The sequence below is a fragment of the Saccostrea cucullata genome, unplaced genomic scaffold (assembly GCF_032062105.1).
Source record: "Saccostrea cucullata isolate Sc308-1 unplaced genomic scaffold, CSIRO_AGI_Scuc_v1 ctg756, whole genome shotgun sequence".
NCBI classification, from domain to species: domain Eukaryota; kingdom Metazoa; phylum Mollusca; class Bivalvia; order Ostreida; family Ostreidae; genus Saccostrea; species Saccostrea cuccullata.
Genome location: NW_026930876.1, coordinates 381,254 through 409,218, shown reverse-complemented (window position 1 = coordinate 409,218; position 27,965 = coordinate 381,254). Strand labels below are relative to the sequence as shown.

The 27,965-nt window shown below is 32.6% G+C and overlaps 1 protein-coding gene and 1 long non-coding RNA gene across 4 annotated transcripts; both read left to right on the top strand.

Annotated features, from left to right (window-relative positions):
- The first annotated feature begins 155 nt into the window (after nt 1–155).
- Nucleotides 156–23,376, top strand: LOC134230403 (uncharacterized). 3 transcript variants are annotated; one of them, XM_062712203.1, is made up of 2 exons: nt 156–265; nt 22,718–23,376. In XM_062712203.1, the coding sequence occupies exons 1-2, from the start codon at nt 228–230 to the stop codon at nt 23,190–23,192; spliced, it is 513 nt and encodes a 170-aa protein (XP_062568187.1). In that variant the 5' UTR covers nt 156–227; the 3' UTR covers nt 23,193–23,376. The 3 variants fall into 3 exon arrangements, with proteins under 3 accessions (XP_062568187.1, XP_062568184.1, XP_062568186.1); XM_062712200.1 differs by lacking the exon at nt 22,718–23,376 and adding an exon at nt 349–1,047 and having other exon boundaries at nt 200–265; XM_062712202.1 differs by lacking the exon at nt 156–265 and adding an exon at nt 22,494–22,554.
- Nucleotides 13,815–15,886, top strand: LOC134230402 (uncharacterized). The gene is made up of 4 exons (XR_009984348.1): nt 13,815–13,929; nt 14,101–14,221; nt 15,324–15,464; nt 15,635–15,886. It is a non-coding gene; the product is annotated as an uncharacterized LOC134230402 (long non-coding RNA).
- Nucleotides 23,377–27,965: the final 4,589 nt, after the last annotated feature.

Here is a 27,965-nt window from a genome sequence, read left to right as displayed (position 1 = left end):
TAATTATTTCTTTTATTATTAAAAGCTGATGCAAGTTACCCAATGTTTGTGAATTCAGAAAACTGCAAAACAGGACACATTTTCATAAATTTACACTACTACAACATAGGTAATCTCAAACGGATGAAGTTTGTCCGGAGTCGTACTTATAAAATCTCGTGTGTATATACATGAATTTAGTTGCATTTCCTTATGACAGAGTACTTTAAATTCATATTCTTATTAAAATGCAGAGTGACGGTCTGAATAGAGATGATTGCATAGAGTGAGTACTAAGTCAAATATATACATAAATACTTTTAATTAAAGATAACGACTTTTGAAAACATATATCTATTTACTTTACAGCGGCCGTTGGTATAAAACATATAGCTGGTTGCCAAACGACGTATTTACAGGCGGACAAGAAGCAGACGGCAAAACACTTTACGTAGTCTGCGCCTACATTGGTGGCGTCTTTACACCTGGAAAATTCGGGCTGCATTTTAATAGTGGAGCCTGTATTCCGTACGATGGTGAAGAAAGGATTTGCCCAAGTTTTTACCATCTGTGCAATAAGAATTCTAATAAATGGATGTATAGCTGGGAGCGCGCCTCCAACGGAAACGTCCCTCATAACGCTCTAAGGGTGGATGAGGGGCTGTACGTGGGTCGAGTCCACCACGAGGGGAGTCTTATTCCATGTAAAGTTCACACAACGGATGGATGTGCTTATTTTGGTTATGCTGGGAAAGAACACAAAGCCAAGAGGTATGAGGTGCTCGTCTCCACATTGAAGTCTGGTCAGGCAGAGGAGGGGGAAGGGCAGAAAGAGGCCAAGGAATAGTCTCAATAAAGCCGAGAGGGAAATCAACTTTCTAATAGATTGTTCACTCTATAAGGAAAATATCGAAGCATAGAAACATAACGTAATTTTTTCTAGTTCAGATAGTTATCAGTTTGAAATATTTCTGGATCATTACCTTTGAAAAAATATTGATAATTTACTTCAGCTTGTAAATAGTTCTCTCGAATCTTATGTAATATTTTAAAGCAACAACAACTTGCTCTGTGTGCATTTTAGATTATAGAGTTTTATTTCTATAATTCTTATCAATTTTTTTTATTTCTACGATGGTATATTTTTGATACCTCTCTGTAGGCTCTTGAATGGAAATAAAGTAATGTTTTTGTCAATTGTCTATAATTAACTTGCATAACATTTTAACAAATCTTCTACATGTGATCCTTGGTATTAAGCAGGCAAACTTGATACATGATTATTATAAGCAATTAAGGATGATTAAGGTAGATTAAATGTATTACTACCTAAATCACGATCCTCTGCGGACAGTTATTCTTTACATTTACATGCTCTTCATTCCGCCAATCCACGTGCTACAAGCCCTGCTTTTTTTCTCTATTTGTCCCGCCCTGCACATGATTTTTTTAGCCGCGCCTATCGATGAAGCAGTGCATTGATGAGGAAATAAAGTACATTGACTATTTGTAATTTTATCTCGGACAAAGACATCAAAAATGTAAATATTTATGAATAAATCTGCTTTACACGGATATAAAAACATCGCTCAGAAAGGAACACAATGAATTGCCATAGAAATTCCCAGTTTTTGGGGGGAGTCTCAGAGTACTTGTGTTTAGAATCAGGGTGACTTTTAACAAAGTAATGTTGTTGATGATCAATTATCTATATTGAAATTACAGTTGTCTGTGATTCAAAAAAAACCTAGTTTATGATTTCCTAAGGAATGGTTGTCTATTTTGTTGAATAATTTTGTAAGGAATGGTTGTTTATTGTGTTGAAAAAATCTCTCTCTCTCTCTCTCTCTCTCTCTCTCTCTCTCTCTCTCTCTCTCTCTCTCTCTCTCTATTTTTTAAAAGCATTGTTCATACTTATTTGATTAATCTCCGATATCTGAAATGGGATTGTAAATAATGTCCATGGAGGAAGTACATATATTTGTGAAATACTATGGATGTCCTAGACAAGAAACACTGATAGAGCAGTATTTCAAATAACAATACTCTTCTTCAGCAATAATAGATGTGCAGACCCAGATAGCATGACTATGTTAGGCCAACATTTGTAAAAGGTTGTATGGTTGGCGTTGGGGGAACAACAATGGGCCAACGTTGGACCAATGTTACCAAGTCAACCTTCTCGACCATGACAGAATTCCTATGTTGGCCCAACGTTGGTCCAACGTAAGCAACTTCCATTCACTTTAGTTTCCAAGGAAGGAAGGATCCTGGTGTTGGTCCAACGTTTGACCAATGTTTATAATCCCTTAAAGAAAAGTGTATTTACAAGTTTGTTGTAGTACGTTGGCCCGATGTTTGTAATACACCCTTAAAGAATGCGTCTTATCAAGTTGGTAGTAATATGTTGGCCCAACGTTAGCCCATTGTTAGTAATACACCCTTAAAGAACGTGTCCTATCAAGCTGGTAGTAGTATGTCGGCCCAATGTTGGCACAATGTTTGTAATTCGCACAAGTGTTATTTTGTTTAGGTCTTCAAAGATGGGATATTTATATTGGGCCAACGTTGGCCCAATTGTTATACTGCCAACTAATTGATGGTGTCAAATTTAAAATTAGCTGCTGAGCTTTATGTTTGGACAACGTTGGCACATTCTGAAATAATTAAGAGGACTTTCTATGTCCATGCTTATCATTGGATGACTGCTCTTGTTTAGATATGATATTTTCAACATTTTAACTTTGCACGTAAGTGATCACAGCACCAAAGAGTGTTTTATTCTATTTTTTGAATTATGTTTATGCTTATTTATTTGTAATAAACCAGATAGCAGAACATCGTTGGCCAATTCTTACATTATGGTTGTATTATCTATGTTGAGTTACCTTTTTTGGGCCAACAATGGCCCAACATGGAATATCGATAGCTGGTTATGTATAATGGTGCGCTAATGTTGGGCTAACTGTTGCATAATATCATAAAATTATTATCATGAGAGAAGATATGTGTTTGGCATCGGCCCAACGTTGGCCCAATATACCATGAATCTAACTGAGCATTATGGGTAGACAACAACCGGGCTGCTTGTAATATCCTCGCCATTTTTAATCTGACACGAGCGAGCGTAATGAGACTGATACCTTACATATCTGCGTCCACTTTGTAAGTATTTATAATATGTTTGCCCCGGCACAGTTGTATTAACTATTAGTTTTTAAACGATATCATGTACAAATCTGCGTAAAGCAGACATGGGGAAGTGCAGAGGCCAGGTGCTGTTGGGTCAACATTGTATCCCAGATAGCATGCTAACATTGGGCCAATGTAATCGGTTACATCGGACCAATGTTGGCAAATAACATTGACCCAATTTAAGTTTGCTCATCGGCCCAATGTTAGCCCGATATGTTGTGCCAACGTTGGTCCAGTGTAGAGTGTTATTTCTACAGATATTGGCCCAACGTTACGCCAACATTGGCCCAGTGGATGTGACATTGTTTGCCCAAAGTCAATAGGAACGTTAGGCCGATGTTGGCAAATGACGTTGGTCCAGTGTCATTTTGCTCCTTAGCCCAATGTTGGCCCGATATTGGTCCAACATTGGGCCAATGTGTATAAACATTTAATTGTTACAAATCTGTATATTAACAAATCTGATCGTCTCTACAATCAGAAATAAATCTACAACCAATCCTACCTGAAACTTCAAGCTAGCTAAAATGAATTTACAAGGCTTGTTAAAATTCTTATAAAAACAGAATAAATTATCAGTGATTAAATGTTTTGTTTCTATATACAAGAAAAATAAATGAAAGTTTAAAATAACAAATGTGTTTTGATACAGTTAAAACAATAAATAATTTGCCCCTTATTTAGATTGAAATTTGTGTCTAGTAGAATACATTTCGATTTCCGAAGTCTACCTCTTAATTTACTTATATACACTTAACGTCGAGCACATGATCAAACATTTTGAAAATGTTGAAATTGTTGAAGTTAAAACAAAATTTATTTAGTACTAAACATAAATTGGGTTCTTTCATTTAAAATTTGTTCAGTGTAACGACAAGTTTTCTACACATGTATTTTATATGGGGCAACATTGAATCAAAATCGTTGTGATGATGATGATGATCTAGCGTAGAAATGTTATGCATTAATGCCTTTATCACGCAAGCTAATCACTTAATCACACCATGAAACAAAAAAGACGGTTATTCCTTAATTGATAGCTTAAACATATAGTGATATACTTGTAAATTTTATCGTATGTTTACTCTTCACTAAGAAAAGTAACAAATGTATTAAGTACCAAATACTACAATTTTAGTGCTACTGGAGATTCTAAAAAGACATTCAGAACACAATCAAAGAATAGCTAAGGTATGCCAAGGACAGGGATGGGGGAGGAAGAAACGGAGAGAGAAGAAAAGAAGGGGGAGGATGAGACTTTGGAGAGAGAAGAGGAGACTTAGGAGAGAGATCAGATGGAAAGTGGCAGTGCCTAGCTTTTTTCTGTAATATAGTGTGACATACCTGTAGTTCTACCCTTTTATGTGTCTGTTTGTCGGTTACAAACACGATGCAGATGCCAGAAACATTTTTTTGTATAAGTAAACAAATTGACGGGATTCATTTTAGTATTGTTTTAAGAACGGGGGGGGGGGCTTTGTTTATTTGTTAGATGTGCTTATTGATACCTGCAATTTACTGAACTTCTCCATAAATTTACATCAGAGAGGGAGTATATAGTCATGTTACCCTACATGTATCGCTTGAAGTGAGCATCAACTTTAATTTCTTTATTAATGTTTTCTTCATGCACTGAGCAATAAAAAAACTAGTATGTTATAATTCAATTTTATATTTTGATTTCTTTTTCCTCAGTTTTTTAATTAATGCTATGAGATATATATTGAGATTATGTATTAAACTATTAATCTAGCATACTAGTATATAGCTAGTATTAAAGGGCTTTTACCATTAAACTGTACTACGAAACTAGTATAACCTTATTATTTGTATTTGTCAATTTTGAGGACAAATGGCCAACCAGTAAAGAGCAAATGAGTTGTCATGATGGAGAGCCAATAAGATACAAACCAACGTTGGCCAAAAAATAATGTTTGCCTAATATTGAAAGAATAAGTGGCCCAACAATGGCTCAATAATATCCTTTCTTTGGTCCAGCAATAAGCCAACAAGTTGGTCTGATTAAGGGTCGATGAGCAAATTACCGTTGGCCCAACATTAATTGCTTGCAATGGCCCAAATGTACAAAAATGACGTTTGCCCAACATTGAAAAAATACATTGGCCCGACAGTGGCCCAATATTTTTTTTTCAATTATTTATTCAATAACATACAATATAACAGTGAGGTAAAACTTCCGCAGAAGCCCTCTGAAAATACCTCACCAGGGGTGCCAGGAGCTCACTGGATCAATATAGTATTATATAATATATCTCCAAAATTTGAACAGAATTTTTTCACATTATGCTAATATATATTATATATAATTATTGACGCTTCATTTTCATACATATACATAAATATCTCAAAGCAAATTCGCACCATTTTCATATATGGTAACAAAGTATACGTTTAACACCATTATACTAATATATGTTTATTGACGCTTCATTTTCATACAAATACATAAATATCTCTAAGCATATTAGCACCATTTTTATATATAATAACAAAGTACACGTTTAACACCAATAGAAGCATGACCCTGTTGCAGTGGAGATTGTGTGGGAAAAAAAGAAAAATAAGTCTATATCAATCTCACTGTAACTAGTATTAAGGGCCAGGTCACCCTCAAATACGGGTCTTTTTGTGTTTTACAGCTTATGAACAAGATCAATATGTAGAGTTTTGTGATAATAGAATTAGATTATAATAACGCATTAGAATGAATGAATTTTGCAAAGACATGAATATTTTTTCCTTTCATACATAGTTTGAATCTGGCATTACATTTTCATTTATGATCTATTAATTTATTGATTTTGAACATATTTTAAACATAATGTTACATGTACATGAATAATAACATAGCAAAAAATAGTGTGCCGTATAGTGGACTTAAAAATGTGAATTCATGTATATTTAATTTATCACGGCAGCAGATAATACCGAAAAAAAAACAGCAATGAAAAAAAAAACCTAGTGTGCCTTATAGGGAATTAATAAATGTGAATACATGTATATATAGTTTATCACGGCAGCAGATAATGTCAATAACGTTATAACTGGTATTAGAATCACAAGGAATTTTGAAACATATGATTTATTTTCTCTTTGAATTTTGTCAAATCATCTGATTGTAATAGTAAAAAAATCGATTTTATATCATTTTTAATGCATTTTTAATACTGCGGTCAGTTATTTTTAAACTCTCATATTTAATTTTATTTCTTGTTTTCCATATGACCCATTTATAAATACATATTAAAATGTAAACAACGGTTCTTTGGGTTTGCGATTCCTTCAAGTATCCTAATATTATTGTTTGTTGGTCAATTTGCAAAGTTCCATTTAGTTGTAGCACATTTTCAATTATATCTTCTAGTAACTTGAGTGTTGTTTTCACTTTTGCGCAATGGAAAAAGAGGTGTTGTTGATTTTCTTGATGATTTTTACACAAGTTGCATAAACCATTGGATAGTCCGATTTTACATAATTTATCTTCAGTATACAATATGTTATGCACGTATTTCCATTGGAATTCTTGAATCTTATTTTTAACTTTCAGTTTTGAAATACTGTCCCAAACTAGGTCCCACTGTATGTTATTTTGATATATATTTTCCCATTTTTCTTGACATTTTGGAATTATTGTCTTGTTTAATATTTTTTCTATGTTCTTTAAATTGATATCTTCATAGGTTACTACTGTATTAGTGTCTCATTTTATGAGTAAATTATTATTCAATTTATAAGAGAGTTTCATTTCGCTATTAAATACTGAGTTGTTGTTTTTTTTTCAATATTGGATAAAACAATTTAGGAATAGCTGATGTTATTTTACTATAATCAAATATCCAACATCTTTTGTCTAATAATTTATTAAAAATGGTGTCATTATATTTAAAACAATTTTCAACTTCATTCCAAATGTCTTTAATTTTTAATAAACCGCTTTTAATAAATGATTCCACATATAGGCCTTTCCCTTGGAATTGAATAAAATTATTACCAAAGAGTGAGAGGTTAAGTATTTCCTCTCGGTTTCCTGGCTGACAGTGGCCCAATATTAACTGTTACATTGCCCTAACAATAAGCCAACAAGTTGGTTTGATTAAGGGCCGATGAGGAAATTACCGTTGGCCCAACATTAATTGCTTACAATGGCCCAATTGTACAAAAATGACGTTTGCCCAACATTGAAATAATACATAGGCCCAATAGTGGCCTAATATTAACTGTAACATTGGCCCAACAATAAGCCAACAAGTTGGTTTGATTAGGGGCCGATGAACAAATTACCGATGACCCAATGTTGAATACAAACGGTGGCCCAACATAAGGAGCATTGTTGGCCCAAAAAAGGACCAATAACATTCTGCTATCTGGGGATAGAGAGTCTCCTTGCTGTCGTGCTTGGTGGAGTCGGATGGTCGATCCTTTTTTGGAATACCAAAAGAAAAGTGTCGATTCCATCTATGTTTGTGACTGGGGGAATTTTCCTACTTGTGGCCGGTAACAGCTTTTAGAATTTTATGCTGATGTGATTGATATCAGTAAATACCCATAGAACATTAATCTATCAAATAAAGAAAACCAAAAATATGTGGTGTAATCTTCACGATCAAAATGTTGAAATCAATCCTAATTATGGTATGCTTAAAACACAATCATTTTTTAAAAGAAATTGTTTTCATTCATAGTTACATCTGAGTTCGCTGTCTTGCTTCGATTCTTCGCCACGAACGCTTCCAGAAAAGCATCACAGGGGAAAGACAGCACTCTCGGAGTTCCATACTCATTAATACGTGTTGGCTTTGGTATTGTATTAGGAATGTATAATGAACTTTATCTTCTTTATTAGAAATAAACATAATGAAGATAACACGAAGACTTATCGCCAGGGAGAAATATCACTGAAAACAAAATCTTAAGCTAAAGCTAAAAGACATCATCCTTAAAATATGTTGAGAATTTAAATTTGCTATATTAGAATATGTTATTATGATAATTTTTTAAGTAATTTATACCTTTATGATAAATTAGACGTAAATTAAGTACTAGTTTTTTAAATTGTTTTAAAACTTAAAATGTCTGTACAATCAAATTTATATACAGTATCATTTAAGAAAACAATATTGTACAGGACAAAAGTGTAATTTCGCTTGTTAATATAATTTTACAAATATGAAGTTTATAAATATAAATGTTCTTTTTTCTATATCCTTGAAATGTGAATTTCGCATCAGAAAATTTGACATCAAAGCAGCTCATATTGCTTTGATGTTGATTTAGTTTTTGTGTTAAATTTGATTCACTTGTAAAAACGATTGTAGAACACGTGATAGCTATGTGTAAAACATATGATTATAAGAATTTCGCATGTTTTGAAATTTGGAAATATCTTTTATCAAATTCGTCATCATCGCCCGCGTGGCGCAATGGTTAGAGTGTGGTCTGCTCTAAAGTCGCAAAGTAAGGAGTTGTTCTTTACGTCGAAGGTTCCAATCCCACTGTGGGACGTGGAGACATGTCCTTAGGATGAGTTCGTATAAACCCCATGTCGCAGTAGGTGCTGGTATGAAAAAGATTCCTCCCTGCTCAATGGTCCCGTGTACCGAGTATAAAACAAAATTCTCTCATCCAAAAGACCGGTCTCCACAGTGGGATTTGCATCCGCGTCTGAACGATAAACTCCTTATTTCGCGACTCTAAAACAGATGCTCTAACCACTGCGCAACGCGGGCTACCATAACAGAGGAATTTGTGTTTTTATATGAACTTAATTGAAGCTAGTTGGATAAATTGATTGATTTTATGTTGTTAAACGTCCTCTCGAGAATTTTTCACTCTTATGGAAACACTAATACTTGGCGGTGGAGAGCTGCATATTTTGTCCTATACTCGGCACTCAGGGCCATTGAGCAGTGAGGGATCCTTTTCGTTCCAGCACCTACTGCGACATGTAACCTTGGTTTATACGGTCTCACCAGAGGGAGTCTTAAAATTGAGAGGAAACAGAATGCAAATATAATTTGGTGAAATTTGTTTTTAGAAGACATCATTGCTTCTTTTTCAGCATCATTTTGCTAATTCGTTTATGTTTGGATTAAAATGCATTTAAATGACCCTTGGTCCATGTGCTTCCCAGGATATAAATGCTTCCCTTGCTTTTTTGGATAGCATGAGTGCCCTCCCTTAGAATGCCATATACATTCTTTTATAGGAGCTTTCTCATAAACATTATGATATAAAGTTTCCAAATTACATGCATTTTGTTTTCACTACCATTTGATAATTTTAACTATTTTTAAAAGAGATGTAAACATTCACTGAAGGGCTTTAATCGCAGACTTTTACTTTACTTTGAGGGTTACAAACCCTGGATTAAATAAGGCAAACAGGGTTTCATATGAATATACCTGTGCGTAGAAAAACATTTCATTTTGTGTGTTGGATATTTAAAGGGGATGGATAATAACATACCTTAAAAATATTTAATGCTTTCGGTGTTTGTGCAAAATCACTAAAGCAAACGGTTTAGTTTAATCAATTTGTTTTTCAAGATTGTAGTTTTAAATTAAAAAAACATTCAGAGAGAAAGAAAAGGGTAGGACAACAAGAGATAGACAGGCAAACGTACCTCATATATTAGAATATCAAGTTTTTAAAATTGCATACATCTTTTAGCTGTGTTATTAATGATAGGATTTTGCGACCTAAAATAATCTAGTCTCCTTTTTTATATTTCATCAAAGAGGATTAGTATTGGTCAATCCAATCTCCTTAATAGGATTGGTCAATCCAATCTCCTTTTTTTCTATCGTCTACCAATCATTTGAATTTTTAGTTGATGCAGTTTATACTATTGACAACAAGGTAAGGTACGGTTTCAATACAAATATTGCCTTGTGATTTTCTTGAAAAATGAAACTGATGTAAAATTTGAAAACTCATGCTTTCTGAACCATTGAAATTCCATGCGAAAAAATTATGCAGATCATTTTCCTTATATACATTTCTATGCTAATTATGATGAACATGCATATTTTCCTTTATTTTCGGAAGATGTTGAGAAAGATACCAATTTTCAATGGAATTTTCTGTCAGATAATATTGTCCACAGGTATTGACCACAAAGATTTTGAGATATGTGATCTTTAAATGAATTTTACAACATATCTAAAAATTAAAGCTAAATATGACGTATCTGAGCTAAAAAATAAAAATACAAGATTAGGTGTACATTTAGACGATATATGTTATTTACGTTCAATTAAATTCAAATTTTCACCGATTTTGAATTCACATATCCCCACTTTTCTATAGTTGAATTGATTTAAACTGTGTCTGCTACTCAATTTCGAGTCTAAAATACATCAGTTATTGTTGTAACATTGTGATTTCTATAAACCGATATTGATTTATATGTTTACAAGTAATTTACAGGAAAGTCCTATTTTTATATAAAGAAAGAAAACTGATAAAAAGATTTTTACTTTTGGTTAGTATGAATTTTTTTAAAAAGCCATGTCAGACTTTAAATTGGGAGACAATTGAGGACACTATTTTCTGAAGGGAAATTAATCTTGAAATGGATCATTTTTAGACTTTTCTTAAAATAAAGAAATGTATCTATTAATGAGTCATATTCCCAGAAGATACCTTTATGCTAAATACTTTCTTCATCAATCAAAGCCATGAACTTAACTGATATTTGAGACAGTTTCAAAACATTTTGAAAGCATTTAATTTTTAGGGCACAATAAAGCAAAAAACGTACCTTCCTTTGCAATATTGAGATAAAGATGTTTTTCTTATTTTTGACTAATTAAATAAATTAGATACCCCTTCTCTGTAATATGGCTCTAAGGAGAAGTAAACACATATGTTCCTCGCTATTTATGTTGAAGACACCCAATTTTATTAAAATAGCAGGCTATTATTAGACACAAATCAGTTCTATCTTAGACATTTTTTACGCGATGTCAAAGTTTGGGATTTAAAGCGGAACAATAACGATTCTATTCAGTTAAATATTCGTTTAGATGCGCAGTATCGACAATTATTCAAAAATAAGAATCGAATTACCAGGTAAACATATGCTCAAGATTCTACCGCTCACCTGGTCAAGTAAATTTTATTGTGATTTTTTCTCATCTTTTTCTACACTATTACAATTCTTCAGTCCAAAACTTGCTACAGATGTCGTAGATGAATAATAACTATTTTATAGATATTTATTGGTAGGTTATATTTGCTTACAAGGTCATTATAACGACCACAGAATTTACAAAATGCTGACTTTAAACTAGGCCGTTCAAATCCCTGTAACATTAACTTTTCTGTCCGTAGCCTGCCTCTGTCTAAAAGCTTATCGTACTCGAAGCATATTCTTGGTTTTTAAATACAGTAGGTAGACCTTTCAACTAATTTTTCAAGTTGCACCTATGGTAAAAAACATTGTATAGATAGATTTATAGGTATATGAAATTATCAAAAAATATAATAGCTTATGCATACTTTTAATTACATCATTAAAAAGTTTAATCATTTATAATTGACTTTTTCGATGTTGTGTTTAAGGACAGGTAACTCAGGTGTGAAAAATGACCAACTTAGTGCCGATTTATGAGTTATCGTTTATAGGAATGACATATAGGCTGCTTCAGCATTGGTTTTGTTATATACACAAAAGGGTTCCTTACATTGTTTTGTACAAAAAAGTTTTGACCAAGAGAAAGAGAATGCCTTCACTCTACTTGAAATAACAGGATCAAATGAATGGGGAACAGACTATATTCAATATTTTTAACTCTCTTTGACGATTATTATGAAGAAGAAAATTTAATGTCATGTTTTTTGTGTTCGCGCTTTTTCGCTTCCTGTGTAAATATATATTTTTTAACAAGTAAATGCAACAATTGATCATCTTATTTGTGTTACTAAGCACGAAGGGGAACGACCGAGTATAAAAATTTAATTAGGTTAGAACTGAGAAGGAGGGTAGATTTCACTTTTTATTTTAATTAAAGATTTTAATTATATGCAGTAAACCGGTGTCCGGAACTATACAGTAAATAAGTTTTACATTGGTGCTAAATCTTAAAACCACTGGATTCTACTGAGAGCAAAGAAATACTTGGGAAATGCTAAAAACTGCCTTGCGTGTAAACAGTTAGATACCCCGAGCCTGCTCTAAACAAGTTTCAGCAGTGAATTATCGTTCATAACACCGACCCCTAGCGGCAGTTGAAAGGCCTACAGTAGGAGATGTACATGTAAACACGTGATGATAGCGGGATAATTCTACGTAAATTAGAAAGCTGACAATGGCAAAGGTGACTTCGTTTGTCGCTGAGTTAAAATCGGAAGGTCCTGAGTTCAAATCTCGGCCGCGATTAACCTAAGTGGATACAAATTAGGTAGGGACTGTTTCTTCACCAGGTGATTGGCTTTTTAAACAGAATTTTGAGGTTCTTTGGAGATGCCCTGGAAAACTGAGGTCCCGTCTCATGGCAGGTGCTGGCTGGATAATGATACCTCACTGCCCAATTTTCAATTTCAACCTGCAAAGGTCTAAATTTTAAGACCTTCATTTATACATGTTAGCGATTCTATATGAGTTAAACATTCTTGAATGACACGTCAAGCAACAAACAATCATTGTATCTATATGAGTTAAAAAGGATGTGAAAGACATTCTTGATTTTATGACATATATCGAATTGATATATAAATGAACGTTTACCGACAAACAATCACTTGTATGATATTGTATTAATGTCGGGTTGACTATATAAGACCGCAGCAAGTGTTTTGTTCTCATGTATAAATTCTGCTTCACATGAATATACGTCAAATTATAAAGAAGTACATTTCCATATACTATTATTTCATTAAGTGCCTATTTTTACCTTTATTTATTAGCACCTTATATATTGTTATTAGTGTCATAAAAATACAAAGTTTGTCTTGTCAGGTGAGCTACAATAATAATTAGGGACCCCCTCTTTGATAAAAAAAAAATGTTTTAAATAACGCACAAAAACAAACCACAAAACCCAAAAAGATATCAGAATCTATTTGCGCGTTTATTTTTAGAATCAAATATAAATAGTTATAATTATGTTCCTTTGTTGTTATATAAATATATAAATATAAACTGTTCCATATTACACAACGGTACTGTAGAATTCGCTTATAGGTATGTTATATATAAGTTTTATGGTTGATTCTTTTCCATTTCTCTAATGATTTTTCTCTACGTTTTCTGTTTGATTTTTCTTCTGATTTGTCTAATTCTGAACAAAAGATACCTTTTATACGTTTGTTTGTTGTTTAACGTCCCTCTTCAGAATTGTTCACTCGTATGGAGACACTTCCCGGTGGAGAGCTGCAAATTTTGACCAATACTTAGACCAGTAAAGCAGGGAGATATCTTTTTCGTGCTAGTGCCTATTGAGACGTGGTTCCTCGGTTTAAGCCAAAATATAATGCATTGAATAACAGATATTGAAACTGGGATTCATTATCAGTACATCAAAAATGACTGCAATACTTTTTTATATGAATTACTAGTATAATTTCTTTTCTAAAAAACGACGATTCCTCGCTTAGTAAATAATCTTATGTTTATTATGGATACTTTTAGAGAGAATAAGGATGCCGCTTTATGTTAAATTGCTACCGTCAGCCTTTGGTTTGATTTTATGCATCGTTGCCATGGCCCTATCTGGATTCATAACGAAAGAGGTAACTGCATATAACCTTTTTGAAAGATTATAATTGTATTTATTTCTATAAAATAATAGACTAATCAGAATATTAAATAAGTGAATAAAAACGCCATTTGTTGTGCAACAACTAAAGGAAACGATCGTGTATTTTTCTTATAATAGCAATATATACTATTCGATTTTGTAGATTAGCCAATTTAGCATTTTTTACGCCAGGGATTGTGATCGCCAGGAAACTGACAAATGCTAGATAAGGTCTTACGTAGCTTTAGATGAGAAATATAAGCTAAATGGGGCGCTTCAACTCTGTAAGTCTCTCTCTCTCTCTCTCTCTCTCTCTCTCTCTCTCTCTCTCATATTTTTTCGAAAAGTTTTCTACATAGTTATTTGATTTACTTCCGATTTTGAAAAGAAGTATTTTTAAATATTTACATTTACAATAGATTTCCCCTATAATTCTTTACAAACTGTTTTCTCATGAACTATATGAAGCTAACACGCTTCATGATAAATATGCCGGCGTGAAGCGTTGTAGTTCCTATACCTGATGAATCTTCAAAAAACAAATTTATTTCTTTAATAATATCTAATAGAGGGAGTATATTATGTAAGACTCCAAGATCCGATGGTGACTCCAAAGTCCGATGGTCTCGCCAAACCCCGATGGTTCGCTGTCTTTACGGACTCCAAAGCCCGATGGCCTGTTTCCTATGAGACACGTTGCGCTAAAGTGCGGTGGTCGGACACGCCAAAGTCAGATGGTGCGGAGGAACAATCAAAGTTGATGACGTCACAATAGGCTGAAGTCATGCCATTGCCCTGCATTCAAAATCAATTCAATCATATACAATTTTACTGATTCTTATCATATTGTTTTCATCCATCAGAAGCATTAATTAGGGTTAGTACTTCCACACCATTCGACTGATAAGGGTTAGTTCTTGAACACTATTGGATTTATAATGTGTTTCTTCGAACCCACCCAAAAAATTAGGGTTAGCCTAGTCTTCCACTGATTTGGATTAGTCCAGCCAAGATATTTAGATTATACCTGTATTAACTGAGTGTAACGCATTTTCCGACTGATTAGGCATAGTTTTGCACCTTAATTCAAAAGATGAGGGTTAAAATTATTGACACTTAATGTTTACTTCAAACAATCTATCCTCGTCGCTGGAGCGGTTTCGCATTTTTGGCACAGCAGTACTATGACGTCATAAACTTTTATCGTTTTCAGCACCATCGGGGTTTGGCGTGTTAAACCATCGGGGTTTGGTGTAGACCATCGGACTTTGGAGTCCCATCGCACTTGGAGTCCTACATATATATATACATGTATGTGTGAAATTTTATCGAAGTCTTAAAAAACACGGATAAAACAAATATAAAATAACCATTATTTTTCTCCAGCAATGATAGATGTTCAGATAGAGAGTCTCCTTACTGTTGTTCTTGGTGGAGTCGGATGGTCGATCCTTTTTTGGAATACCAAAAGGAAAGCGTCAATTCCATCAACGTTTGTGATTGGTGGAATTTTTCTACTTGTGGCAGGTAATGACTTTCTACCTTAATGAACGATATAATTAAATAGCCGTAGAGCATTATCTAAGGAAGAAAACCATAAATATAAGCGATTATCTACGCGTTAAAACCGTTTAGATCAATATTTAGATTAAGGATATGCTTAAAACAGAAATAAAATATTTTTTTTCAATTCATAGTTACATCTGAGTTCGCTGTCTTGGTTCGATTTATCGCCACGAACGCTTCCAAAAAAGAGACACATGGGAAAGACTTTTCTTTTGGAGTCCCATACTCATTAATACTTGTTGGCTTTGGTATTGTATTCATGCTTGTTGTTGTTATAAGGAGCTTTTACCTCAATCTCAGACATAAAGATACCACGAAGACTAATCAACGGACGGAAGATGAACCGTGGAGTTATATCACTGAAAACAAAATCTAAAGCTAAAAGACATCATCTTTAAAATATATTGAGAATTTAATTTTACTATATAAGAATATGTTTTTATGATACATTTGGATTTTTTCCTTTAGGTTATGATCAATTAGACCTTATTATATAAAGTACTAGTATTTAAATTGTTTCAAAACTAAAAGCGTCCGTACTATTAAATGTTTGGTATTATTTATGTGCTGTTATGCGATCATTATGTTTAATTTGATCGGGTTTGGTATTCCATTTTTTGTAAACTGGTGTATAAAATTATCTCCTTTGACTGAAGATTCATTGTCCGTGCAGTTTTAGCGCCATTTAGTTTGTCGGGGTAGCCAAGTCACAAATGTAAGTTTTATACTTATTCTTTTTTGATAATTGGTTCAAGAATTTATTTGAATTGTAACATTTTATATGTTTATTGCTATACAGATTTGCATATGGAAATTTATTATTTATTTTCAAGTGTAAACTTTGTAATTCTTTCTGCAAGTTTGTAAATTTATTTGCTTGGCTAGACTATTGCATTTTTGGTATTTTTGAAGGTGAATTATCTTATTTACTTGTGTTTAAATGTACTTGTAACATTTTTGAGCTGTGTAACATCATATTTATGAAAGTTATTGTTATTTTGTAGCTTCTTACCGCTAGACGCTATACGTTATACATTACCATCGTTAGTTACCATCGTTAGTTACCATCGTCAGTTGTCATCACACATCATACTTAAGACTTACAAGATGTGAATAAAAGTGTAACAGTGCTTTGCGTGGTGTATCATTAGCAGTTAACTATGCAAAGGGCAGAATGATCTATGAAAACAATATTGTACAGGACGACAATGTAAGTTTGCGTCATAACGAGCTTGTAAATATAATATTACAAATATGAACAACAGAAGTTGTTTATAAATATTAATGCTTTTTTCTCTGTCCTTGAAATAGTTAATGACGATTTTGCAACAGACATCAAAGTAGCATCTCATTTTGCTTTCATGTTGATTTAGGCACATATTGAAAATGTTATCGTTTTGATATTTATTTTAAAAAAATATGATGACTTACAATGGGTTTCGAGTTAAATTAAGTTAAAAAAAGCAAAAATAAATTAATAACACTGAATGATGCCGTATTTTTCTTTTAAATATCAAATAAGAGTCCACTTTTGAGGATGTGAGGACTTAGTGCTTCTATATTTACATGATCTACAACTGCTTTTGAAAACTGTCCATAAATATTGCAACAGTACCATGACTAATTAGTAAGTAAATGGTTTTTTTTCTATTGGATTTGAACTTGGATTTAATTTTAAAAGTGGTAATCCAACTCATACTCATAGAACCTTTTCTAATGCGGAAAGTCTTCAAAGTCATCTGTCGGTTTTGGATATTTTTAATATTCCAAGCAACCAAAATGAATTTAAATATAACCATAACTATATTGAATTCCGAAACTTCTTAAAGTCTTTCGAAAAAAAATACATAGCGGGTTGAAGTAAATGTTCTACCAATCCTGGTTCTTTACTCCTTACTAAGATGATTAATAGTAGTTAAGGATAAACTTCAAGAGTAGTGTGCAGCAATATATTCGATCCCCGCGAGAAGTGATGTAAACCAGATGTGGATACTAAATAAAAAATTCCAAGGAACTTTTAGAACATTTGAAATCACAAAATTTTATTAAAATCAACAGCATACAAAGGTACCACTTATTAACTTTAAATACAACCATTCCCCCACGACAAATTAAAGTCTAGGCTTTCCAATATAACTTGTAACCATTTTAAAATCCATTCATTGTTCCACAATAAAAATGCCAAATAATTCAAAGGCCCACTTTCACTGTCGCCAATAGAATATGTAACCATTTAAATGGAACATTGTGAACATTTCTAAATTTTAAAAAATTCTTCAGAAAAATTAAAATTAACTTTAGGGAAGACGAGAGAAAGTAAAATAATGTTTATTAAATTTGATTTCTATGGTAATATATACTAGTACAGTCAAACTTGTCTTAGCGGCCACCCGAAACCAACGGCTACTAGCAGTCAGCGGTCACTTTCAGTTCCCCCCGACGATTTTTACTATATCTTTTAACTGAAATAAACGACCACCTGTGTAACACGGCCAGCGGCCACTCAAATCTTTACCCACGACATTATTCACATAGTATTAAGCGGCCATTTCGTCACTTGCTGCGATTCTATCATATCTTTGAAACACATTCGCTTGGGTAATTATATGCTTGTTGGTCAACTTTAACCTATTATAGCAATTAAACAAATTAGATACGAGGGGTGATCAAAAAGTTCGCAAACTAATTGAATAACTTCCGTACAAGAAACAATATTTGGTTTTAATTTGATAATATTTTAAATTAATCCTCCCCGATTTTAATGCACATCAACCACCGTTCTGCGCATGCGCGAATCACGTGATATTGGCGGTCACGTGACCCCCTCTGTTCTGTCACAAAAGTTGAAAGATTTTTCCGTGTTTTATATTTCTTTCCATGAGAGTTAATTTTTATGACAAGAACAGTTCATTTGTCAGAAATGGTCATATCTCGGCAACAGAATGGGTGGATAATAATATCCTTTCCAAAAATAAGCATGGCGACCATTAAAACACAAATCTTCTGTCTCAGGAGAGACCTTTATTCAAGGTGGATAGAGAATGGGTGCATCCTTTTTATCATATCTAATATGTTTAATATCTAAAGTAAACGATATCTTAGGTATTTAATACTTATATCATTGTTCAAATATTCAACTATTTTTCAAAGTGCTAATTGGAGGTCTTTGATTGCAAATTCCTTAATTAAAAATACATATCTTTTTTTAAACTTGCTTTCAATGGGCAAGATGACAAGTATCATTTTTAACCATCAGCCTTCCTTCACTAAAACGATTAATCCAGTCATTAATTGAATTTATAGGAACTCATTTTTCTCAATAAACTGTCTACAAATTATTATATGATACTGTAGAGGGATTTCTAAGATATGCAATAAATTGCACAGTCGTTTGTTGAACGAGTTCGACTGAGACAACCATTTTTGGTCACAAGTGACCTAAATAGTGACGTCATTTTCACATTTTGACGTCACAAACAAGGAGTGAAACTTTATTCAGCATATGCTATTATAGAACTTGTGTATGGCTATGTGTGTACTGAATTTCATTCTAATCTGAATTGTGGTTTTCTAGATATAGAGATAGTTTGCAAACTTTTTGATCACCCTTCGTACGCTGAACTTTGTTAGCATTCATGAAAAAAATATGTTTTCCTTTTGGACTATTTAGTCAATTTGTTTACGACTGACGATTGAAAAATAAAGAAATTTAAATAACAATAAATTAATTAATTTTCCCACAGCTTAAGAAATTTTGTACTTTACGATATCCATTCATTATTACCTAGGTTGTTTACTGTAATACTATGTGACCCTATACATAAGGCTATAAATGCTTTCACACCTTCTAGATTTTGATTCCAGGTAGAAGCCCTAATTGCTGTTCTTGTGAAAACAAAAAATTAATGCACTTTATATGGCATGATTAACGCGTGCATTTCACTATCAGGGGACGATTAATAAGGATTAGTTACGCTCTACTGCATCTGACACCTGTGTTGATTTCCAATTGCGTAATACACCTCTCTTGGTCAACTGATTAAAATTATTTGTGTGTCTGTGTATTAAGAAAAATTCTTACAGCTTTATAAATTAAAAAAAGAATGTATCAGACTTTTAATATAAATTCATTAAGTTAGTACACTGCCAATAAATTAAGTGTGTGTGTGTGTGGGGGGGGGGGGGGGGGTTATACCGCTGATCATTACTTGAACATATGACAGTCATTTTTTTTTTACAGAATATACTGATATTTTCTTACTGAAATATTTTCTAGATTTTTTAAACTACTGAACTGTTTGAGTGTTTTTTTTGGGGGGGGGGGTTAGGAGACAAAATAATTTTTAAAAGATATTAAAGTGAGGCACATTTATTTCTTCAAATGATAATCAAAATAGTTTAATATTTCAATATATCAACAACAAAATCTTTTTGGGTTTCTTAACATATTTTAAATGCACATGAATTAATATATATACACATAAAAGCTTTTGTTAAATTGACCTGTTTTACTCTCTGATTATTTTGAATCTAACTGTAGTGCTAAATGTTGTTCATTTTTTAACGACTGGCTATTTTAATGGCAAACTGGAATAAGAGGCCACCTGTCTTAAGTGACCAGTTTCCAAAGTTCCCAAAGGTGGCCTCTTAAAACATGTTTGAATGTACTTTAGCAATTGCATTGCAACAAAAATATAGATTTTAAGGTATTATTGAAATTGAAAAAATTTCATCGGTATGATTTTTAAACCTAATTACATAAATATTCTATATAAAAAACAATTGTTTAAATATAATTACATAATAATAAATACATGTATAAAAAATATATATGAAATAATATAAGTTGAAAACAAGAATACAAATAAATTAAGTTTTTAAAAGTATTGTAGAGGGGAGGGGGTAGTCCACTGATTTATAAAGCGGTGAAAACCGAAACCTGATATATCTTATTATATATATTACTATCAATCGCAGCTGTAGTATATTCAAAACAATTTTACTAGTTGAATAAATTTTCACGTTTTATTCAGCATGCACTTTTGCATGTACCACATCATTATTATCCAGAAAATCATGACGATTTCCTTTCATATTATGTATCTAAGCTTATTTATACCTAATGATATTATTTCAAAGTTAATTTGAATAAACATTGAATTTCATTAACAAAATATCAAAGTACTATATCTGATATATTATAATATACATTTTTTGTGAAATATTCCGTTAATAAGTATTTACGATTTTTTTATAAGAACTTTTCCTCCAGAAAGTTTCAATATTAGTGCTGAATTTTCAAAATTTATTTTCCGGAATGCATAAAAAATAATTTCCTTGAAAAAAATTTCAGCTTAAAATTTTCAAAAATTTTCATTTTTCCATTTTTACAAATATTTAACTAAGGTTTTTCTAATGATCATCCAAAATTTGATCTTCAGTTGTCGTGATACAAGACGGATTTAGAGCTCTTAACCTTTGTTATGTAAATAGGATCCGTGTCATAATCCGTTTACATAAATTAATATACTGATATATGTTCGTTCAAAACAGATAATTTTAATAAAGAAGTTAATTCTAAATAAAATTAAACAGTTTCTAGTGATTTGCTGAATTTCATTTTGTTATAAATCAGATATGTTCTATTTGTTAACAAAAACAAGGCACGAGCCCTGTTTACATTTTGAAGAACTTTAAGTTCTGTATCTCGTTTGTTAATCAATGTATGATGTTCAAATCTTTGATGATCATAAGATGATGCCTTAGTTAAGAATTGTAAGCATTAAAACTGGTTGTAAAAATTCAGTTGAAATTGTTTTTATGTCCCTTTATAATTGGGACCAAGTTATTCAACACACTTTGAAAAATGATTTTTTTTTTCTTTTTAAAGTGCATTAATATGACCAAGGCATACAAGTGTTAAATGATAAATTAGAAACTTCTGAATGAAAGGTTACATATACACAAAGAAACATAAACACATAAATATAAACATGCATATATGATATATAAATTAATACAAGTAAATGTAGATGCAGCATTTTCATGGGGTTATCAAATTGCAATAAGCATGTGATCAAAAATCTATTTCATCAATTTTATGCAGTATACAAATGCCATATTAACGCACTTTGAAAAAGATCTTTTTTTAATTATATATTTTCAGAGTGCGTTAAGCGTGTCCATAGAATAAAAAAAAATGTTGATGTACACTCTTTACGCACTTTGAAAAAAAATTCGAAGAATGATGATTTTGTCCCAAATTTAGGAACACTTTGAAAAAGATTCAAAGTGCGCTAATTCTGTCCCAGTTTTAACGCACTTTGAATAAAAATTTCAATCTACCAGAAAGGTCTAAAACCTGTATACGATATGCTTAACTTTATTTTCTTTTCTCTCCGGGAACAACGTCAAAATGCAGATCGTCGGATATAAAATTCGACTTACACCGAGGCACTCGTTTTAATTTTTTAAAACTTGGGTTATCCTCAAATTATGTTTGTTTGCCCTCTCCCGATTCAGGAAGCAATTGGATTGAGAAGTTGATGAATTTTTTTTCCCTATATAGAAATCATTTTTGACAAGAGAAAAAAACCTAAAGGAATATAAAAAAATAGACACCTTTTAAAAATGGCTTCATATAAATATAATTAATATAGTGTATGCTTATTTTTTCCAAAACAGACCCCTTTTCAGGATATAACATACCTGATTATTAACAGAACATGGTATATAGAACATATTTAATATTTCTTATATTGTGCATGATTGTGCATGATTATTTCTTAAATCATTATTAAAAGCTGTTGCAAGTTACCCGATGTTACTCGATGTTTGTGAATTTAGAAAACTGCAAAACAGGACACATTTTTATGAATTTATAATACTACATTATAGCTTATATCAAACGGATGAAGTTGGTCCGGAATCGTGCTTATTAAATCTAGTGTGTGTATAATATATGACTCTAGCTGTATTTCCTTTTGACAGAGTACTTTCATATTCTTATTACAATGCAAAGTGACGGCCTGAATAGAGATTTTTGCATAGAGTGAGTACTAAGTCTATATATATATATATATATATATATATATATATATATATATATATATATATATATATATATATATATATATATATATATATATACTTTTCATTCAAGATAATGATTTTTGATAAATATCTCTAATACTCTATATAACTGTTCTTTACAGCGGTCGTTGGTATAGCACAGGTGGCTACCTGCCAACTGATGTGTTTACAGGGGGACACGAGGCAGACGGCAAAACACTTCACGTAGTCTGTGCTCACATTGATGGCGTCTTTACACCTGGAAAATACGGGAAACATCTTAGTGGAGCCTGTGTTCCGTACGGTGGTAAAGAAAAGGTTTGCGGATGGTTCTATTATCTGACCAATAGCTATAATCATAAATGGATGTATAGCTGGGAGGGCGCCTCAAACGGAAACGTCCCCCACAACGCTGTGAGGGTGGGTGAGGGGCTGTACGTGGGTCGAGTCCACCACGAGGGGAGTCTTATTCCATGTAAAGTACAAACAACTCATGGATGTGCTTATTTTGGTTATGACGGGAAAGAACATAAAGCCAAGAAGTATGAGGTGCTCGTCTCCACATTGAAGTCTGGTCTGGCAGAGGAGGGGGAAGGGCAGAAAGAGGCCAAGGAATAGTCTCAATACAGCCGAGAGGGAATTGAGTTTTCTTATAGATTGTTCACTCTATAATGAAAAATATCAAAGCATAGAAACATGATGTAAATTTTCTAGTTTAGATAGTTATCAAATTTAAAATATTTCTGGATCATTACCTGTGAAAAAATATTGATAATTTACTTCAGCTTGAAAATAGTTCTCTCGAATCTTAAGTAATATTTTAAAGCGACAACAACTTGCTCTGTGTGCATTTTAGACTATAGAGTTTTATTTCTATAATTCTTATCATTTTTTTTATTTCTACGATGGTATATCTTTGATACCTCTCTGTAGGCTCTTGAATGGAAATAAAGTAATGTTTTTGTCAATTGGCTATAATTAACTTGCATAACATTTAAACAAATCTTCTGCATGTGATCCTTAGTATTAAGAAGGAAAACTTGATACATGATTATTATAAGCAATTAAGGATGATTAAGGTAGATTAATGTATTACAACCTAAATCACGATCCTCTGTGGACAATTATTCTTTACATTTACATGCTCTTCATTCCGCCAATCCACGTGCTTCAGGCCTTGCTTCTTTTCTCCATTTGTCCCGCCCTGCACATCATTTTTTAACCGCGCCTATCGATGAACCAGTGCATTGATGAGGAAATAAAGTACATTGACAATTTGTTATTTTATCTCGGACAATGACATCAAAAATGTAAATATTTATGAATAAATCTGCTTTACACGAATATAAAAATATGGCTCAGAAAGGAGCACGATTAATTGCCAAAGAAATTCCCAGTTTTTGGGGGGAGTCTCAGAGTACTTATGTTAGAATCAGGGTGACTTTTAACAAAGTAATGTTGTTGATGGTCAATTATTTATATTGAAATTACAGTTGTCTGTGATTCAAAAAAGCCTATTTTATGATTTCCTAAGGAATGGCTTTTTTTTTTTTTTTTTTTTTTTTTTTTTTAAAAATTTCGTAAGGAATGGTTGTTTATTGTTTTGAAAAAATCTTACATTTAGATGTTATTGACTTTTGAATTCCCGTGGAAGGACTAAATCTGCCAAGGGTAAATTGTAGAGAGAATTCGGATCGGAAAATCTTGGCAAGCAAAGAGGAAATTTTCTAAAAGTTTTTGTAGTTTTTGAGAACCCACATTTCATAAACACGATTTCTAGAATATTGTGTATCACAGTGCATCTGAAGTTTCTCTTTCACAGCACTTTTTTTAGTCATAGTAAAGATAGGGGCTTGGTACAACATATGTTGTACCCGGCAGTGTATCTGTGTTTTTCAAAGATTTTCATAAAGTTTAGGAATCCGCTATCGATATGGTAGGTCGAACTCACCTTGGATGATTAGAATGTTCTTATTCGATACATTTATAATAATGAGTCTTACAAAGACGATATTGTTACAAGCCCTGTCTACTGGAAACATTAGATATTGTTTCTGTAATCTTTCTTATTCTTCTATCACCTCCGATTTGGTGAAATTTACAGCAGGATGGATAATTTGCACATTGCCTTTTCACTTTAATTCGATTTCAAAAACACTTTTTGACAAAGTTTCCTACTTTTCATAGTTATCCAAACATACCGCACTTCTGACAAAATTGTCGACGGAATTCATGATAAAAATATTCTATCGCAAATTGAAAGATCTATGCTCTCTGTATTTAGAATTTCTTATTGACAAATGACACAAACTTTACTCAACAAGAGGAGGTCACCTGAGTATCATGTAAAAACTTTCCAACAATTGTATTTGGTTCGTGTTATAAACCAGAGGCCGTGAAATTTACAATTTTGAAAGAGGCACCATTGCTTACATGTATCATTCTGGACTTTTACGAGAAGGGCTGACTTTTACAGTTGACGGCTTACTTGTACACTGGGACACTGTATGGAAGCTATTTAACGATATGATAATTTAGCTCGACGTATAATTCAATGAAAATAACGGATTTTTCAAATGCACATTCATTTGTATAAATTGTCTTTGAAGGAAACGACAACCACCTACCCTTAACTCCCGGCCTAATAGGTCCTAACACCATACCTGTGACCATTTCGAAGGCTTTCTTATCCATTATCAATTCTGCACCTCCGTATATGACACAGGTTTAAATGTCCAAGTATTCCATCAACTGTAAAAGTCAGAGCTTCTCGTAAAAGTCCACTAGTAACTATACATGTATACACTTAGCTTGCTTACTCTGCTTACCTAAACTCAGAGGTAGATCAGAGTAACAAATAGAAAATGTATTTCCAATTATAACCAATTGTGCACCCCACCCCTCAAGAACTACTGACACTGGGGCCATATATTTCAAAAATTTGGAAATTTTATCATCAATTTTATTTCATTATAAATTGTTGATTTATACGAAAGAGCAGATTTTAAAACATTAAATTATTTTCAGACTATGTACACACACACACACACACACACACACATACGTGTGAAGGGTGTCATACGGGGACAGGGGTTAAAGACTGTCAAAGTGGGGACTTCTTCATTTTAAATATTTCTTTGACTTTTGACTTAAAATATTAATCACTATGTAACCTTGATGACAAATATAATGATTACATATCAATATCTTTAATTTTAAGCTAAGCACATTTCACAGCACAAGCGGGGACCTATTTCACACTCATTAATATTCACACACCAGTTCTTGTTTTATTGTATCTAAACGGGGACATTTTCCAAAACGAATAAAATCCTCTCTATTGTGCCCTTTATTCACTCATTACCACCGTTTCATCAACGATTAAGACACCTGTCTTCATAGGCACTTGAATGCTTAATATTTTAACTCGGATATGAGTTCATAACGGACAGTTATTGCATGATGAAAATATATATTTAATTTTTCTCTCAAATAATTTAGAAATTTAGGAATCTGTCTTAAATTTATCAATTTGGCATCACTGACCTCTTTGTCGCAGCGGCATGATTAATGGAATTTAAATATGGTGATTGCAACATAGCTTGCAAATATCAAAGCTACTTGTTTTACATGTAATTTATGATTTTCCAAATTTTTTGCCTCAGAATTAGAGTATTGAACAAGAATAATAATTGTCATTTGACATACTTACAACTATAAAAAAATATAACACAAGGTCAAAAGGAGGCGCTGATAATACCACTCAAAAAAATGACCAATTTCAAAATGAAAAGAAAAATTTATATTGTCCTTTGATAATGGTCAGCTATTGAATATAATCGATGAATACTTTAAATCAAATCCAATGCATTAACGTATACGCTTCATTACAAAATGGAGTATGACGACTTCTTTAAAATATTTACATTCCATTGCATCTTTGATCAGGTACTTTTATTAAAAAAAACATTAACTAAAAAATCTTTCAAAGCGAAGACAATTATTCATTTTTTGTTTTTATGCAGAAAACCGATGATCCGGAAGTATTATACATGTGCAGTATTTTGAATGGCACAAAATGTTTATGAATACATTTCACTAAAGTCAAATAATTTTATTTTTTATAAGAAATATACAAATGAACTAAATTAACAGAGATAAAAAAAAACAGGAGTTAAAATGTTTTTCACAACCGTTGCTTAAATTATCAAAGAAAATTTACAGGACATTTCAGTTGCGACTGTTGCAAATAGGGTACTTTAAACCAATTAACTTTTTTGCAAAATCATCTGATTGATTGAGATATGTATACTGTACTGTAAGGGCGGGTTCGAGCACCCTCGTCCTCATTGTTAAAAAAAAAATTCCGAAAGTAGACACTTGTGTTGCAGAGCTACATTTCCCCCATAGCCAACCCCCAACTGCCCCACAGGGAATCGTACCCTAGAGCAGAATTTCCCTCCAAGGGAAATTCACACACCAGAACAAAATTACTCCTTGAAGTTCTCTCTTTCTCAGAGTAGGATCCCCGGCCCCCCATCCCTTGTCATATAGAGAGTAGATATAAACCACAGCCGCATTATAATGAAATAAACTACAGACATATTTTTGAATGGTAAATGAGTGTTTTTCAGCTTATGTATATTTAGAAAGTATATATTTCAAATCCTCAACCAAAATGTTTAGCTTTCAAAAGAAACGCAAATCTCCCAGGATTAGATGTATCAACAATTTAACACCTCTAAGGCTTTAGCGGTAGATGTATTTTTAAAGTTCTCTTTGACAAGGGTGTTTAAAGATTTTTTTTCATAGAAAGTCCTTTATTTATGCATACATTTTATTACTTATATTTTGCTTGAATCCAATGAACGGAAGAATTGTTTGAGTTCGTATCATGTGAAAACGAATTAATTAATTTCATAAATAGTTAGTTTTCTCCTTTTATTTTATACGTCTACTGATTTTTTCCTCTATAAAAGTCATGCAGTGAAATGTGAATAATTCCCTAGAAATCTCTGCGAATGGGCTAATCCCCGTGAGATAGTCAAATGATCTAATCCCTGCTTCGGAAGTTAATTCCTCGATTATCTGTTATTTCTAGATTTTACTTTTGTTTCGGTTCTAATATGTTAAGGGGCTAATCCTCGTGCGTTAGTCCGGAAGCTAATCCCCGGTCATTCGTAATCCTTTTTTTTGATTAATTTTATATTGGTATAATAACATCGTCAAAAAATATATAATTGGTGTGTTAGCAAGATTCTAGTTCCCCTTGACCAGGACTTTTCCCCGAGACACAGCCACTATTATCCCCTGACTAATGAAACCACGCCCTCAAGCTTGGCAACAATCAACACTGCTTGATGACGGTGATATTATTAAAAAAAAAATTGA